Below are 19,022 nucleotides of genomic sequence, written 5' to 3'. Positions count from 1 at the left end.
CAACTGGGCTGTTACAGTGTTTTCCGTGTGTGGTAATAGCCTGAGGTGCCTCATCTCATTGCTGCCAGAGCAGCCCTGAAGGTCTGTAGCCTGTTTTGCTATGCAATAGGTGAAGTTTCAGGTACAAAGCAAGCAGCATTAGGTCTGCAGTTGTGCTGCTGATGACAACAGCCTGGTAAGAACAGCAGTGGTGCTGCTCAGGGCTAACTACTGTAAAATCACCATTTTCCCTCTCAGTCCAAGCAAGAGTGAAAGCAAAAAGAGATGTGTATTTGCTTTGAGTCATAAATAGGAACTGCACTGGTAGAAATTCCAGACTGTTAAACTGAAACAATGTGTAGGAGAACAACACTGAAAAAAGCAGTGGGCAGTCACTTTAAAGTCCCCTGGGGATGAACTCCATGTTGAAGGAAAGCTGCTGATGCCTTACAGGAGGTGTTAGAGTAGAAAACATGCTTCCCATAATTACGTATCTGCACACTAGACTAGTACTGACCAGTAAGGAGTAAGCTTCTGAGCTTGCTGGAACAGATGGCAGAGCCTCAACTGACTTCATTTGGTGATGGATGGTTCCAGAAAAGTAGGAATATAGCCTTAGCTCATAGGTTTATCAAATGGATGCCATATTACTAGGAAGAGGACAATTTACTGTATTGTTTCCTGATGTGGTGGTGGAAAGAATCAGATGGGGGGAAGACAGCCGGAGGCTGTATGGCATTCTTAAAAAAAATATTTGCTTTTGCAGAACCCATTCACTGTGTGAGGATGCATCTTCAGAACTGCAGAGAGTCATTTCTGTGGAGGGAAGACATGTATCTGAATCCCAGACAAGCTCATTCACAGGCAGCGGAGCAATGGCAAGGTAACATGCTAACTAATACCATTTCCAGTATTAAGTTTAACTTGTTGAAAGAGACTGATCACAATTTGGAGGTGAAGTAAGAAGAACCATCACTTTCCAAAGAAAACATATGGAGTCCAGCTGAAGAAAGTCTATAAAAAGTAACAGAATCTGCTTTTGACCTTGATTCTGATTACTCATTTCTAATAAAAACCTTGAGCTCACATAGATTAGTCTGAATACAAAAAAATATTACATGATCAATACTTTTACATGATCAGATCTGAAAATATATTGAATGCTGAGGAAATGCATGAAGTGAGGCCAGACTATAAAGTAAATGGGTAAAGTGTTTGGTTCTGGCTGATAGCTGATGCAATACTTGTTTCCTATCAAATGAGACGATTGTTCCCATGTTGGCAAGGGAGGAGACAAGGGCCCTTGTGTTGGGAATGCAAGTGTTTCTCTCAGTTTTTAGAATCCAGTTATGTTTATAATGGATTGGGAGCCTTAGTCAGCAAAATTGAAGTCAACCATTTGCTTAAGTCATTTACTTTACCAGGACTTAAACATAAACCTAAAGTGGAGCTTCAAAAACTTACCGTGTCTCCTTTAAATATTTCCAGCTGAGATTACAGAGCTCTGTCTTCAGATACCATTGTTACACACAATACAGACCATACTCAGTTTAAGCATAGTGGATTTCAAAGAGCAAAGAAAAAAATTATTATAAAACTAGAGTAATTTAAAGAGTGTTGTTTACACTTCACCCTTTTGGGTGGTGGAGAATAAACTTGTATTTCCCTGTTTGGTTGTCAGATATTGACACCACTGCCTGTAGATTACAAAGTCTGCAAGAAGTTGGCTTTAGGTGGAAAACATTTATAGGTGTGTATTTGTGTAAACATAAAGCACATGAATATATAAACTCATATTGAGGACTTCCTTTTTAATCTTTGTTTATATTGTTCTTTACCCTTTTTCAGGATAGTTTGAATTACACATGTGTGTAGCTACAGTTAATTATGCTCTGAATATACAAGGAAGCCTGTGATGAAAACATGAATGCTTAGCATTTAAATATTATGGTAACATAACATGCCTCTTGAAAGTAAATTCTTAAGGACCTAAGACAAGAGCTTTTGATGGACTTCACTGAGTATCTTACTCTGAGATGTAAAGGACAAAAAAGTGAAAATAATATAGCATGGCAGAAATCAGAAAATTCTATTTCTTTGTTCAAACAGAGAGGCTCTCAATCTTATTTGGTAAAATCTGTTTGCTCCTTAACTAACAGGTGTCATAAAAATGCTGTATTTTCTAATGTAAGTAAAACCATCCATATTAGTAGTTTTCCATACCGCTCCTTATGTGAAAGCTGAGTTCTGCTCAGGCAAAGAGAAAAATTCTGTAGCTTAACTTTATGCAGTGTGTTTTGAATAGGGTGAGGAATCTATTAAATAATCTCAGACTTTTATGTGGCACTTTTGTGTTCTTGGTAGGCTTTGGATTCTCTTAATTGTTGGCAGTTGTAGGTGATTTATATGATTCTATCTTGCTATAGTGCTAAAGAACTAGAAATATCTTTTTCTAATTTCTGGTATGTGATATTATTCCTGCCTTTTTTGTCTGTTTTATTTCAGCGTGAGAGAACCTGGGCAAGATCTATGAGGAGGTGTAGCTAGGCCCTTGAGAACTGCAATCAAGAGGCAGATGTACTTTACCAAAAGATTTAAATTGTTCATATCAGCCTCTTTGTGGATTCTGAGCATATGTAATACTAGCTGATGCAGAGAGAATGTAAAGAGCTTTCCTTCAGTAGCCCAAGGTCTTGTAAGAAGTTAAGCATTGTTCAGGATTTCATTATGCTGTTTTCAAGGCCAAGTTTGGGAAACCTGAATTAACACCGCTTTTGTCCAAACTAGACTGTTGATAGGAAATAATACAATATATTGTGTGGGCAATAAATATAATCACTTTTGTAGATTTCAGTCTCCATTATTTTCAATTTTTTCAGAAACATATTTCCTTTTGAACTTTGACAGAAAACATTGTAGGGATTCATGATGTGAATTAGTGGGTAGAGAAAAAGATACATAATGATAACAGTGATAAATTAATTATGTTGTCATGATTTTTTGCTTATCTCATTTCAGTGCTCTGCTAGAAATTTAGGATGAGGAAATAATTCTTCTGGTGCAATAAGCAGGTTTATATGTCATAGGCAATTAATATGTCTGCAGACAGACCCTTTATAATCACAGGGAAAGTGACTGAATTTTTATCATTCCTTATTTCAAAGTCCATCCTCCCTCAGCAACTATTCAGCTTTTTTTTTCCACTGTGTGTACCAGCCCTTGAGCATGTGATCCTGTGAGTATTTTGTATCTCCTAATTCTTTCAGTCCAGGATTCACCCATTATCACATAATGTCAGAAGTTTGTCAGAAGTCAACTGCCCCACCCCAACCACTTGGTTTGCCCCCACTTGGCAAGAATATTCTTCTGTTGCTCCTGCGGTGCTGATACAGTGGACTAGGAACTGATGTGTGAGATACTTTCCTAATCCACTGCAAAAGGTGATGTATGAAGTTGTGGGAAGTGACTGGGTTCACACAGTTAATCCATCAAGTTTAATTTCATGGCAGGTGGAGAAGTGGAGAAAAATCTTCCTGGGCCACTCTTTGTGGGGATGATTTAAGCCGTCTGATGTTCTTGTCTGGTTCAGTCAATGTTGTATGTCTGTTCCATGCAGGCTATCACGATTTGTCTTATCTGTGAGGTCATGGGCCACAAGACATACGCACCATGAAGACCAAAGACCTGATTCTTTCCTAGAACGTATCAGAGGGCCGGAGCTCATAGAGGTGTCCAGTAGGCAAAGTAACATCCGCTCCTTTCTGGGTATCCGTGAGCGCCCTGGGGGAGTAAACAGGTAAGAAGATGTGTTTATACTTCAAACAAAGACAACTGAGGTTATGGTATTTTCTTGGTGATTAGGATGTAAGCTTTATTTTGAGAAGAGGGTAAGGAGCTTAGCATAGAAGATGAACAGAGTATCTAATGCTGCCCAGGAATCTTCACATAACTCAAGTATTACAGCTTTCAGCAGACTTTCTCTTTCGCCCTCAAATGTACTGTGGCAAAGATCTTGAAATAAAGGACTTCTTTGATCATGCTGCTTCAGGCAGAATGGTTTCTCAGAACTGGAATTTTATCATACGCTACCTGTTCAACTGGATGTTGCTAAACTCCTCTTTACTGAGGGCGAAAGCAATTTTTATTTCAAGAATCTAGGATGTTGCTAGTTGTGGCTTTTCAGGACATTAATGTTATGTAGTTTATCTGTGAGTGTTAGGAAACTCCAAACAAACAGTTGTGCAAAATGTGTCATGCTTTGTTACACCTACTCAGGATTTCAGCTGCTAACATTACAGAAGCCTTCTGATGCAGAAATGAGAAAATCTTGTGGCTGCTGACTTAACTTATTAGCACATACTCAGTCTTTGGTATAGAAGGCAGGTTCAGTCTTATCTTAAAATTTTTCTAATAAAACAACAGAGGCTTGCAAGAGAAATCTTTATGTTTTTACAGTCTTCTGACTTGATGATTATTATTACATTATAAATATATGATACAGTGTTTTAAATTTAACTCCAGCTAAAAGAGGAAAATTAGTTCCTAAGACAAAAGTTGATGTTCTGTTTGGCATTATGCTTTGAATGACTCCCATATTTTTTTTTCATAATTAAGGATTGGTAGATAAGCAAATAATAAGTTGATTTGTTTCAAAATCTCAGCTAGTAATTGAGATTAAAGCAAGACCCTTTGAAGCGCTGTGCATGATACAGGTTACCTTGATTTGTTGTGGTCCAGCACAGCCTTATTATCTTCACTTGATCTACTCCTTAGAAATTCAGCTCAAAAGCACATTTTGTGGAATTAGCCAGACTGTTGTCTGGTTTTTCAGATGTCTGGATCAGTAACAACTGCAGATTTGAAGTAATTAGAGAGGACAACATTGATCCTGGGCCAAAAGACCTCTTTATAAGGCTATTAGAAAAAGTGAATTTGGGAGTATCCATCCTTGCCTTCTCAGTTTTACACTGTTGCCACGTGACAGTAACTCCCAGTTGTTCTATCATGTAGGCTTAATTCTGCAGCAGTGGTAGGTATGCTTGTTACTTATCCACAAGCCTTGACACTGCATCTGTGAAGAAGACTTGAAAGGATTGAAGAAGGCTTAAAATAGTAGCCAAATGAGTACAGGGCTAAAAATGTTGCCATGCACTAATACGCCTGAGAACAAGCTTCAGACATCAGATGTGGTCACAAATGTGTATGCCAAGCACGTGGTAAAAAGAAACTGGTGCCTTGAAATAGTTATGCAAAGGGGCTTACCACTGCAGTCAAAGTTGACCTTCCTAATCTTATCAGTGCATATGTGAGAAGCTAGTAAGTTGGTCTGTCATGTCGGTAAACACGTGTATGAAATACCAACAGTCTTTACACTCTTTTAATGTGTTTTATTTAACTTACTGCAGTCACTGGCCCTTTGCCAGGTTTAATGTCAACTATAGCAACAACACCAACGAAGAGTAAGTACTGATAACTTCCAAACACCTTTCTACTACTAGCTCCTCTCTTTTTCCCTTTGCAGCCTAGTAACATTTGTAGTATAAATTCCTTATCTCTTCCTAAGCCTTTCCTAAGAATATAGTTTAATTATAAAGAAAGATCTAGTTTTCTTAGTATGTAAAGCATCCTTCATGTTCCCTGTGAACTTCTTTTTGTCTGAAGTTAACCTTACCTCTCAAGGAGTGAATTTGATTAAGGATTTAGTCCCTACCTCCTCTAGTTCAGCTGGCTGATTTTACTGCATTGCCAATTGATTTATTAATTCTTCAGTTTTTAAATGAGATTCATGTATTCATTTTCCCCTTTTAACATGCTAGTGCCCTTTTGTAAATCAAGTGCCCCAAAAATTTCAGGTTGTCAAATGAGAAGTGGATACTGATCAAGGTACCAAGAAAACACTTATGTGTGCAGTCTAAATGAAAACTAACCATCTTTTTAAAATGTGTATTTCAGTTCAGCAGATATTGTTGATGTAGATGCAGAGAGTGACAGGCAACATAATAAGGCTTGCATTGCAACAGAAGCTCTGACTGTCCTTTGGAGTCTAGTTTGTATATTTGACAAGGTATTTCACAGTGTTACACCAAAGATAAATCTCTTGAAAAGATGAAAAGCTCCTGTAATTTAAAATCACCCAACACCAATGTTTGTTGCATGTCTTGCACCACAGCTATCTGAGGACATATCTGCTCTGTAGCATCCAGCAGCAGATCTGTTCTCATGCATGATGATAGTTAATTTTTTTCATTGCTTTCCGGATGAAAACAAAAATTGAAAATAATCAGGACAGGTTCTGATTATGTCAGAAATACTTTCAGGAAACTTATTTTTTTTCTCCAAATAGCTCCATCACAGGCTAGCTCAAACTGTAGATTTTAAATGACACTGCAAAACCTTTGTGCACATACCTGAACAAGAGGTCTTCTTGCTCCTGAAGCAACTTTTTGGTTTGGTTTGCAAAACTTTTATTAAGAAGGAAAATCAGTGTGCAGTGAACAGTGACAGAAAGGTGCAGAATTTTATTTAGACTGGTATAAAAAAAGTGCTAAAAGTCTGGAGTCTAGCCTGCTAGTCAGGGCCCAAAGGACCGATTAGGATGGAAGTACAGCTTTCTTACTCTGTTTCTGACAATGACTCATGTACCTTGGGCAAAACTTTCATCCTTCCAATGTTTCATTATTTTTAAATGAAGACAACACCTGTCTGTCTACCTGCCTGACAGTCCGAGACATACTTGATTTGCGAAGTACTTGGCAGATGAGAAGTACAAATATTTGACTCATTCAAAGACTATGACAGTGTTTTTATAGGGGCTGATGAAGACATGTTTTCTAAGTCTGAAGATGCATGCTCCTTTTAATGTGCTGGAAACACAGAATGGATGCCACTATATTGCTGTGAAAGAGGACAGGCACAAACAACTGTTTTATTAGTTACCGGATTCCAGTTTACTCAGTAGCACTGATAAAGAAAAAAAGACGCAGGTCTTTCTGAAGCTTTGGGTTTTTCATTATGTTAAAGACCTAAGAGTGCCTGCCCTTGGGGAACTGTAGGTGATGCTTTCAAGTCTTCAATTATGGCCAACCGTTTCCTCCGAGTGACTTCCACCACACGACTACAAGTAGGTGGGAGTATGGTAAGTTGGGAGTTACCACAATAGAGAGATGAACAGAGGCCACAGAAATGGAAGAATCTCACTTATGAAAGATACCTGTAGTTGACAGATGAGTTTGTAGGAGATCTCAGGCCAGAGAAAAAGAAGTATTAGCATTAGATATTGTGTGAAATAATGTTTTTTCTCTTTTTTAAAACAAAACATAGGAGGAAGTTGGAAATGTCAAAATATTCCCTCCAGAGTGAGTTCACCACCACAGAGACGTTTTGATTGATTCTCTGTCTCAACCTACTTTTCCCTGCATAACAACATCCAGAAATGTGGCCCTACCCTTTGAAAATTGTGTTTACTCGTAGTTCTTCCTTTTTGGTAAGAATGCCAGACGTGAAGTATCAAGGAGGTATGTTAATGCTAACAACAGCAACAATGAATTGGCCCTTAAATCAGGCACCATGCATAGTAATGTGCAGTGAAATCCTGACATGTTTTTTACGTAGGAAGGAGTTTTGGGGGCAGATTTGAAAAAGAAGCCATAAAAGTCCAGGGGGGTCAGTACCAGAGGAATAAATACTTGAGCGGCAGTTCCCACTGCCATGTAGAAATCAACCTTGGTAAATGAAAAACTGTTTCTCTGAGTTGTGATGTATATGTAAATAAAAGACCAGTCAACCGAAATGTTCTTTTCTCCTCCAGTTATGCTCCCTTGCAGTGTATAATTTTAAAGGTTTCAGTGGTGTTGGTCAGCTTGGTAGGTTATTTCCCTGGACATGGAGGAGTGTAGAATCTCAGCGTTTTTTAGCAAATGAGTCTGGGCATTTCTGAATTACTCTGTGGTGCTGCATCAATATGGAAATGTCTAAGGGTAAGAATTGAGACAGGTGCTCATTGCTGATAGGCGAAAGCTACAACTAAACCTATTATATTTATCTTAAAATTGGTGACTGTTGTCTTCTCCCTTGGAGTGCTTCTTTCTCCCTGTAACAAGCACATTCATAGCCAGGACTGCCATTTGCAGCACAGGCTTTTTCTGATCTGAGTAATACAAGCAGGTATACATGCAAAGCACAACTCACTAAACTTTTTACCTGTTGGTTCAAATCCAGTAAGCAGCACGCTTTCAACTGTTACTACATATTCTGTCTTTCCATGGGGTGTTGCTGTCATTGAACTAATTTGTCCTTTATTGACACCAGTTCAAGAGGAGAATCAGAGCCAATCTTGACAGTTCAGAGGAGAACATGTAGCTCCCATGGCAGCAGGAGTCCATGGCTTTCATGCAAACCAGACCTTATGTGTGGAGAGTTATGTTTATGTATGCATTATCCAAATACACTGTATTGTCAGGAACACTTAGGCTTTTCTGTCTAACCAATGGGGACACTTTCTGCTTCAAGGAATAAAGAAATTTCAAATACAGGACAGGGAGATCTCAGATGATGGATTTTCTGCTTGTGCAAATGAGTGCCATTCTTCAGCTTACATGATTCCTGACCAATACATGTAGCAAATTTAGCTCTAAGATTGACAGAATCTTAGGAAAGATGTTAACTTTCTGCAGTTTTGAAGAGGATGCGTGGGCCTATCTGCATAAGTTAACATAGCTCAAGACTCTTCTGTTCAGACAAACCTGAGAATGGGGAAAGTCAGATCCATCTTTATATCTAGCTTATCACATTCTAATGAGCTAAAGGCTGTACATACTTGAACAGTATAAAAATCCATATCTGGAATTAAATCTTGCAGCTTGGGCCTGTGCTGGATACTGTGGAGTGGTAGGATATAATTATGTTAAATGGTCCATATTTTACTTTATTGTGTGAAAAGCAATTAATAAACATGGGGACAATCATGATTCCATTAAGTCTAGGAAAAATTCCCATTGATTTCAGCAAGGATAGAACTTAATGCTCAGCCATTGAATACAGTGGCCATCGAATACAGGCAGAGCAACTTGGGCATGGCTCCTCTGACCAAACATAGACACCTGCATCTGAACTAGGCAACCCATTCTTCCTTTACAGTTGCTGGAAAGAAAAAAAATGCTTTTAGGGCACAAGTCATCTTGTGGATATGGACTATGAGGTATGGACTATCTTGGAGATACAGTAGATCTCTACTGTAGAGATCTCAAATAGGTTGCCTTAATCATGTTGACTGTAAAGCATTTATAAAGTGACTACTATGTAGTTAAATGAGACACATCTCTTTTCTCTACATTTGCTGCTTTTGTTCAGACATTGGCTGGGATTCTTTTCCGAGGCAATTGTTGAAGCCAGAGGTAGTTAATTAATTATAGCTATGTTGGTTTTAAAGAACTGTGAGAGGATATTCAGCCTCATTTAATTTAATTACCATTAAAGCTTCAGGCAGTCACTGTGAGGTCTTGGATATGCAAAGAATGTTGACAGTTTGTTAAGCCATTTCAAGTTCTGGTATCATTTGATAGATTTCTTTTTAAATGCCTGAGTTCTAAAGAATGAAACAAACTGGAAGCATTTAATTAAAATCAGCCTGGTACACTGATGTCGGAAAAGGTAAAAAAAGCATGGGTGACTAATGCACAGAATCAGCCAGCTGGTTACCTGATGTAATGGTATGGTGGTGTCAGTTCGAGAGGCCTCAGCCTGTAATCCATTTTTACCAGTTAGATGAATGGTTCCACTGAGAAACCCTGTCCTACTCTACCTGGAGTCTAGTCTAGCTTCCCGTACCTCAACACCCACCCTCTCCTGTAACTGCTAGAATATCGGTAATATTGCTAAGCCTTACATTATGTTGTACAGCAAAAAGGAAGAAAAGAAAGAGGTTAAAGAGGAGAAAAAAGAGGAGAAAAAAGAGGAGAAAAAAGAGGAAAAGAAGGAGGAAAAGAAAGAGGAAAAGAAAGATGACAAAAAAGATGATAAAAAAAAAGAAGAGTAAGTATAAATAATGAATGTGTGCTTCTAACACACCTCCTACACTACAAACCATGGTATGGCATTTCATTGTAACACTTCCATGATAATTATTGTTCTGTAGGCTGCAGAATGTTAGCCTGTCAAAACTTTAATACATCTTACCCTTTGGAAAGGTGCAACTGCTCAACAAACTTGTTGCATCTTTGAGACCTGTGTTTAGACCTGTCACAAACAGCTTCCTAGGTTTGTGAAGGAAAGGGACTTCAGCTACCTGTGATCATTTTCATTTGCTGTTGAAGATCACTTTTTTACTATGCGGGCATTTTAGGATGGCAGCCTGCTTTGCAGATCTGCACAGGCTTTTAATTGTTCCAGAATGTCCACAATGATTCAGAGCAGATGAACCAAAAGTCTGGTTTGGACAAAGAGCAAAAATCTTACATGTAGAAAATTACAGATTTACTAATAAGTTTAGTTATTACACTGACTAGCATATTTAATTACTTAATGTGGTGCAGTTTATTACTAGTGATTACTAAAGTTTGCTTCTGCTGATTACGGTGATGATGTATTTCTGCAACAAAATGAGATCATTTGAATGCTTTTGACAGAAATGGATCCTGCTCTTGTTTTGTTCCCCCAAAGCTGATCTAAACATAGTACAATTTAGTGTTACCAGTCATTAAAAATAACAATGGTAGCAGATAAAAAGAGAATGCATTTGGATGGACTTCACAGTTAAGGGGTATGTTAGAGTAATATACTGCAAGTTTAGATGTATGTATACGGTGGCATGTGCTATGTAGGCAGGGGAACATGTAGTTGAGAATCACTTCCAAATGGAATCCGCTTGATCTCAAGATCTTGACTTTCTTAATCAAAGCTTTGTTTGATTAGAAAGCCTTAGTTCTAGGGATTCTCTTTTGGCCTCAATTACTATGTAGTGAGAGCCTGAGCTTTGCAGGAGCCTAAAGTGTTTCAAAACATTTCAGCAAAGAAAATAAATGTTTTAATGTCTAGAAGGTAGTGTACTCCGTCATATAAAGACTGTATTTCATTGTCACTAGTTTTGAGGTGGTGACCTGGTTTTAGAAGAAGTTTGGAAACCTGTTGTGAAGATGGCAAAGTAAATACTTTCTAGATTAAAGCTACTTTCTTTACTAATGTTATCATCTGGACATTCAGCTGACAGCAGGGATAATGCCAGAAATAGACAGAAATATGAAATAAATTATAATTACATTTTAATATATTTACATTCTTGAAGATTAGGAAAAGTCACACAAATACATATCCAAACGTTGCCTGGTCACATATTCCCCACACTGTTACACAGTTCACAGATTAGACTACCACGTTACTGTTGGCATGACTTCTGCAGCTGTGGACCTCACAATCCGCTAATACATACTTCCTCTGATTACATACAACATGCCTAATGCTGTCTATTCCATCTCAGCCTTTCTCATGTTGGGGGAGGGCACTTCTGAGCATACTCTACATGTGCCATTAGCCATGCTGTTCTTTAAATCTTCTCTAAATTCCAGGCTTGTACACTTCATTTAGCATCTCTCATTGTTGTAAGGCCTAGGGAGCCAGGACTATGAGTGTGAAATTTGCTTTTACATAATAGTACATCTTTTATTTCTAGTCACACACTGTATGTGTGTATGCACACACAGTCTTACTTGTGTAAACATGTGTTTTACTTGTTTAAATGCGTACATGTACAGTCATTTCCATAATAGAATTTGCCAAAACATCAAAAGTAATCTGCAAAGGAAGGCTCTTTCTTTCTCTAGCAATGGACCATAGCCTTCTAGCTGGAATGATAATAAACATTTAGCGTTTTACTTTTTTTCAGTGGGGGTCATATGCAGAAGAGTGTGGTTTTTCAGCCTTGGCAATGTGAATGTCTCTGTTTTTCTTTCCACTCTTGCTTTTTCCAAAGTTGGCCCAAGCAAATAAACAGAGCATGTCAGATGAGATGAAGCTAATATTTGGTATCTCATCTGGAGCTGCCCGCATGGAAACTTTCTCAGGCAGCTATGAGTTCATCATGAGATGAGCAGCCTCCAGAAGAGGGGGATCCAGGAGGTCACTTCATTACATTTCCAGTGTAAATCTGCATGTTTTACTTTCCAGGAAGAAAAAAGAGATCTTTGTGATAGATCCTTCAAGCAATATTTACTACAACTGGCTGACCATAATTGCAGCACCCGTGTTCTATAACTGGTGTATGCTAGTGTGCAGGTATGGATTTAAGTTAATAATTTTAGGTTTCAAATTTAGTGTCTCATTATGTTTCCTACATAAAGCATCCCCTTATGTCCCTGCGGTATTTTTTGGGTGGCTTACCTAGAAGATTTACAGTTCATATACCCTTAGGGATGTACAATATACATACCACTGGGAACAGAAAGCCAACGTTTCGTCTTTTTGTCTAAAACCAAAGTTTGTTGTCACCTGCAATGAGCGTCCTCACGAGCGCTAGCTGTGGCCTTTGTGTGCCACCTACTGGCTAGCTGCAGGGATGTGCCTTGGCCACTGCGGGCTAGTAACCACTGCTGGAGATAGGTCTTCCTAAAACCCAGCAGAGAACAGACGGGAGGGGTGTGGGCAGTGTGGGATCATCTTAAATTAGTATCATGCATCTATAGATGCTTGAAGGGCAGGAAGGATTTTACTCGAGTATTAATTTTCCCTTGTAAAATGTGGAAATCGGTTTGAGTGAAAGTAATGGCGTGCTGTGGAAATGGTTCACTTTGGCTGTGTCAGGGAGGGATGAGGATGGCTTGCCACTCAGAAACAAAACTTGTCTCTGGGAATTATCTTAATGGAGATGTGTATCCCATGAAATCTGATGTATAGTTAATTGTAGGGATATGCATATTCCTCCACAGGTGCACTTGTGTGGCATATATTGTGCTTGAGTTTTGTTCCTGGTCTGAACACCTTTGAATTCTGAAAGATCCTAGTGTCTGTTTAGACATAGCTCTAGTGTGCAGATGTCTAGGCATGGAGGTATGCTACCTGTAATTTTGCAGTGCCAGTAATGTGCACTAACATACTGCTAGGTTGCACATTACAAGTATACTGCTTATGCAATTGGTGTAAATTTTTTTTTTTTTTCCTATCTTTGTTTCTTTAGAGCCTGCTTTGATGAGCTCCAAGTTGACCATGTTAAATTATGGCTGTTCTTGGATTATATCTCTGATGTCATCTATGTTCTTGACATGTTTGTCAGATTCAGAACAGGTGAGTCTTTCCAGGGTTTTACAGTGTTTTCAGATACAGCATGGATATAAAGGCTGGAAACAGAAATTCCCTGGTGGGGACTGATGCATGTAGTATCTTGTCTCCAGCAGAGCCCAACACTGGAGGCTTTGGGAAGATGAAGTGTCTGACCAGCTTGGATTGGTTTAAGGCTGGACTTCCCAACACCTGCACTTCATTTGTCTCTAAATTCAGTTCCATCAGTGCTTAATAGGCATGCCAGATGCTGACCAAATAGCCCCTGTAACAGGCTGTGTGGGGAAGGGAGAATAAGGCACTTTGCATGTCATGATCACTCTGTGCATGCTGTACTCCTTGTGCTCATTAGATTGGGCAAGAAACGAACTGCACCCCACAAGTGCTGCTTTCTTAGCCAGGTTGTGCAGCATCCTGCTCAGAAGTGATTATTGAGTTGGTCAAGTGCAAGACCTGGCACTCATCTCAGCCTCCAGTCTTCCGTCGTCTGCCTGGAACCTGCCACCAGCTGTATTTCCTGCAGCCTCTGCGAGGTCCTGGCTGGGTCTCCCACTGCCTGGTGGTGGTATAGGGTTAACCCAGGAGGGTGGTCGTATGGGATTAACTCAGGCACCTCTGCTTAGGTCCTGCCTTCCTGAAGAAGTGTGAACCTAAAGGACCTGTGAGGACCGTGCCATGTCATGCATGAAATGGTTCTCTTCAGCTTCCCATCCCTGTTTCTGTAGTCCAGAGAGGCTGAGAAGATTCCATATTTGAGCGTGCCCAGCTGATACAGGTTCTAGGCTTAAAGGGATACCTGTTTTAAACAAAACAAGGTCATAATATAGGCCTAAGCAATGACATACAGTGATCCATACCATTAAATTGCTAGGATAGTCCTTGATGTACTTTGGTGCATGTACTTTGGGCTATGCCAGCTAGCAGTCCCTCAGGCAGTGTCTGGGCACAGCTGGAAGGACAGTAGAGGTTTGGTGTTGTTCATGGTGTCATTTTTGGAGGGGGCTGGGAGAACTTCCCTGTGAATAGAAGCTGTCATGGTAGATAGTCTCAGGGCCAGAAAACATTTCCTGGCTTGTTCTGTTTACTGGTATTGATGCAGCCCCCAAATGTCCCTTGAAAGGGTCCAAAACCACGCTGATAGTTATAAAAATGATCTTCTAAATCTTTGATTTTTACATTTTTTTTCTTTTTTTTTTAAATCATGCTGACAGCTTGACATTAATTAAGGCTTGCGACAAGTTGTAAACATAATTACAAGACAGAGGCTAAAAATGCTGTCATGTTGGGAAGCACACAACTCATGGCAAGCCAAATTCTTAAACTTAGCAAGTACCTTGTTCAACAGGAAAGTGTGTTTCAGACAGCAGCCTAAATCACAAGACTGCTGTATTTGGGGTGGAGGGGGCTTCATCATCTTTGTGTAGTTAAAATGTCAACTATGCCAACTAAATTTCTCTTCTGCAGTTATATCTGTTACTGTAATCGGAAAGAACTGAGCAGAAATTGGGCATGTCCAGGCAATGCAAGTTACAAAATTTCCATGGGCTGCCCTGATAATGATTGTACAGCTGTTAAAGCATGGTTAGAAGGTCAGCTTTGCAGACCTGGACTGGAACTGCAGAACTGCTGCAGAGATCTCCTGAATGCTTCAGTGCAGGTGTCTGCTGCAGTTTCAGGCACTCAAGTAAGGAAGAAGTCGCTGCTTTTAGGTGCTGCAGTCTTTGTCAACTCTCTTAACAACCCCTCCTGCCTCTGCCTGTGCCTGCTGCCTTTTCCTGTAAGTCTGCAAAGTCCATCTGCCCTGAGCACAGAGGTTCTGGAATCCTTTGGGGAAGAGTGTGACTCCCTGCTGTCTAAGGGCAGTGACTGGCTTTGAACTGGGATCTAGGTAGCCCCGCATCTACCGTGACCCACATCAGCTTCTCTGCGGTGCATTCCTTTCTAGCTGCAGGGCCAGTTTCACTGTATTATTTCACCTATTTGGTGACTGTGCACTGTGAAACAGAAAAAATTCATGTCTCTCAGTAGCTGGTCGTGTTTAGCATACCCTGCATTTTGATGCTTTCAGAAGGTTTTACTGTAGGACTTCAGTTCTGTGAGGAGACAAAAAAGAGCTGACGGGCTTTTATCTCCCTTCAGAAGGAAGGTGTTTCCAAAGTTATTTTTAATAATTGTGAGTCAGATTCATCTGCCTGGCCAACTTTTCTGTTTTGTTGCATAACTCTGTTAATAAGGGCATATTTGACCAGCTTTTTCAGCAGTTTTCTGGGAGGTAACACATTCATGGCACAGGAACTACTTCTATTTGTAGTCACCATCAGCTTGCAGATAGCCGAAGACAGATACACACATATACATGAGGCAGCTGTACAGATAAACACACATTCCAGAAATACAGCCATGCTGTGTAGGGCACAAAGAAATGCAGCTTGGTCTTCCTCAGCTGATGCCTCCCTGAGAAAGCTGCTGCTCATAGATTGCTAAGTGATTAGCAAAATGTGATAATCCCTGATACACAGGGAATGTTTTGCTTTTCTCTCAGTGGACTTTTCCTCCTGACTGGCCTAGTGGGCAGACAGTTGGACATCTCCACTTGCAATTGCAGCAAGTATTTTGCAGTGCATAGGCTGTTCCCTGCGGAACATTTTCAATGCCTTGAGCTTTCAGAGGTACAAAACAGCACTGCAGCTGTACTGCTCAGGCAGCCTTTCTATGAGAACTCTTACACAGATGCAGTTTGCTTTAAGGTCTCTTACTGCAGTTTATGTCTTCTCATAATTTTTTTAAAAGCTAATACTTTCCAAAGTCTTTTGATTCTGCTTAGTAGGTCTCTCACTAGAAACACAAAGAGGAAAAGCATGTCTGGGGGGGAAAAACTGGATTTCTTTTATCTCAAGGGTATCTATATTGCTCAGAAAAAGTTTCCAACAATCCATTATACCTACTTATTCTTGGTATTTATTTAAAAATATTCCACTCTGATTTTATACACAATTGCTTACCACTTGCTTAACTTTAGTTATGACTCATGGCAATGATTCATGAAAAATGAGACATTTGAATCATAGAATCATAGAATCATAGAATCATTTCGGTTGGAAAAGACCTTCGAGATCATCGAGTCCAACCATTAACCATGCCCCCTAAACCATGCCCTGGAGTACCCTGTCCACTCGCGTTTTGAATACCTCCAGGGATGGTGACTCAACCACTTCCCTGGGCAGCCCATTCCAATGTTTGACAACCCTCTCAGTAAAAAAATTTTTCCTAATATCTAACCTAAATCTCCCTTGCCTCAACTTGAGGCCATTTCCTCTTGTCCTATCTCCAGCCACCTGACAGAAGAGACCAACACCCACCTCACTACAACCCCCTTTCAGGTAGTTGTAGAGAGTGATAAGGTCTCCCCTCAGCCTCCTCTTTTCTAGACTGAACAACCTCAGATCCCTCAGCCGCTCCTCATAAGACTTGTGCTCAAGGCCCCTCACCAACTTGGTTGCTCTCCTCTGGACACGCTCTAGCAGCTCAATGTCTTTCCTGTAGTGAGGGGCCCAAAACTGAACACAGTACTCGAGGTGCGGCCTCACCAGTGCTGAGTTGAACCTCCCCTTTCTTTTTGCAAAGATACCTAAAAGAAGATGATACAGCTGTCCCAGAACAGAGTGGAAAACCGCAGGGAGCACTGTGCTAATAATAGAGTCATTGCTTTTTATCATTATATATCAGCTTTGAAACTTAATTGAAATACTTAAATTTGCAATTAAATATTTGTCATTAAATGAACTCATAGTGTATCAATGTCTGTATGCATAACAGTACAAATTTTAATGTTCTCAGGTATCTGAAATATAAGTCACTCGGTACTGTTGATGGTATTTTTATTCCAACAAGTAAAATACGTATTTTTATTCTTTGAAGGCTTCCTTGAACAAGGCTTGCTAGTTCAGGATGAAAAGAAATTACGAGATCATTATACCAAAACTCTGCAGTTCAAACTGGATGTGCTGTCTCTTCTGCCAACAGACCTGGCATATTTGAAGCTTGGTTTGAACTACCCTGAACTGCGATTTAACCGCTTGCTGAGGATTTCTCGTCTGTTTGAGTTTTTTGACCGTACTGAAACCAGGACAAATTATCCAAACATGTTTCGTATTGGAAATCTTGTCTTATACATTCTTATCATCATCCACTGGAACGCATGTATATACTTTGCAATTTCGAAGCTCATCGGATTTGGAACTGACTCTTGGGTCTACCCCAATGTGTCCATTCCAGAGTATGGGCACCTGTCTAGAAAGTACATTTACAGTCTGTACTGGTCAACGCTCACGCTGACAACCATTGGAGAAACACCTCCCCCAGTGAAAGATGAAGAGTATCTCTTTGTAGTCATTGACTTCCTGGTGGGTGTGCTGATCTTCGCTACCATTGTCGGTAACGTGGGCTCCATGATTTCCAACATGAATGCCTCCAGGGCAGAGTTCCAGGCCAAAGTGGATTCCATTAAACAGTACATGCATTTCCGAAAAGTGACTAAGGATTTGGAAGCCAGGGTTATTAAGTGGTTTGATTACCTCTGGACCAACAAGAAAACAGTGGATGAGAAGGAAGTTCTCAAAAATCTGCCTGACAAGTTGAAGGCTGAAATTGCCATCAATGTCCATTTGGACACACTGAAGAAAGTGCGTATATTCCAGGATTGTGAAGCTGGACTTCTCATTGAGCTGGTGCTGAAACTGAAACCTACGGTCTTCAGTCCTGGGGACTACATTTGCAAAAAGGGAGATATTGGGAGAGAAATGTACATTATTAAAGAGGGAAAACTGGCTGTGGTGGCGGATGATGGCATAACCCAATTTGTAGTCCTAAGCGATGGCAGCTATTTTGGTGAAATCAGCATCCTAAACATCAAAGGTAGCAAATCTGGCAACAGGAGGACAGCCAACATAAGGAGTATTGGTTATTCTGATTTGTTCTGCTTGTCTAAAGATGATTTAATGGAAGCCCTCACAGAATATCCAGAAGCCAAAAAGGCTCTGGAAGAGAAAGGGCGACAAATTCTGATGAAAGACAATCTAATAGATGAGGAAGCAGCAAAAGCAGGAGCTGACCCAAAAGACTTGGAAGAAAAAATAGAAAGACTTGAAACAGCTCTGGATACACTGCAGACTAGGTTTGCAAGGCTCTTGGCAGAGTACACCTCATCTCAACAAAAGGTGAAGCAGAGACTTGCCAGTGTAGAAACCCGAGTGAAAAAGTACGGTAGTGGCACCTTATCAGTTGGAGAAACAGAGGCTGAAAAACCTGAGGAGGAGAAAAAGCAGTAATGGAGTATTTATATTTCCTCATTTATTGGAGAAGGTTGAAGCATGTGAAAGCCATAAATGTATGTAAATACATGTGTGCATACATAGACATGATTATTTTTATATGAACTCAAGAGAATGGTTTTTAGTATTTTTAACTGAAGCAGTATTTTCTTGTAAATAGAACATTGTCACCTTCTTCTTAGGGGGAGATTTGGTCTGGCATTTGGGTACTTTTTTGTACTGGGAGTGGGTTTCCTACAAGTCATGCTCAGAATGTCTATTGTGTATGGTACATGTAGGTCTTGACATACAGTGTCTCTTCCCATGCATGTTGCATTAAGAAGGCATTGTACTTGAAGTAGAAGGGATTGTTGTTTGTTTTTTTTTTTAAAGGGCTTAAAAAATATTTATAGGGTACATGCTCTACCTTGCTACCTTAGTAGCTGATTAAATGCATGGACGCACATCTGG

General features: G+C 39.9%; 1 protein-coding gene across 6 annotated transcripts in view; it reads left to right on the top strand.

Annotated features, from left to right (window-relative positions):
- The window catches only part of CNGA3 (cyclic nucleotide gated channel subunit alpha 3), a 32,959-nt gene extending 13,937 nt beyond the window's left edge, over positions 1-19,022 (top strand). For 4 of the 6 annotated variants that reach the window (XM_052773923.1, XM_052773920.1, XM_052773919.1 and 1 more), the window contains exons 3-9: positions 746-862; positions 3,596-3,775; positions 5,385-5,438; positions 9,877-10,008; positions 12,136-12,243; positions 13,142-13,248; positions 17,161-19,022. In XM_052773923.1, coding sequence (XP_052629883.1) covers positions 746-862; positions 3,596-3,775; positions 5,385-5,438; positions 9,877-10,008; positions 12,136-12,243; positions 13,142-13,248; positions 17,161-18,569 — 2,107 coding nt within the window. In that variant the 3' untranslated portion in view covers positions 18,570-19,022. The remainder of the gene's footprint in view (positions 1-745; positions 863-3,595; positions 3,776-5,384; positions 5,439-9,876; positions 10,009-12,135; positions 12,244-13,141; positions 13,249-17,160) is intronic. The other 2 variants (XM_052773924.1, XM_052773925.1) reach the window with 2 other exon arrangements.

This window comes from Harpia harpyja, chromosome 22 (assembly GCF_026419915.1).
Source record: "Harpia harpyja isolate bHarHar1 chromosome 22, bHarHar1 primary haplotype, whole genome shotgun sequence".
Lineage (NCBI taxonomy): Eukaryota > Metazoa > Chordata > Aves > Accipitriformes > Accipitridae > Harpia > Harpia harpyja.
This window is presented reverse-complemented; position numbering and strand designations above follow the sequence as displayed.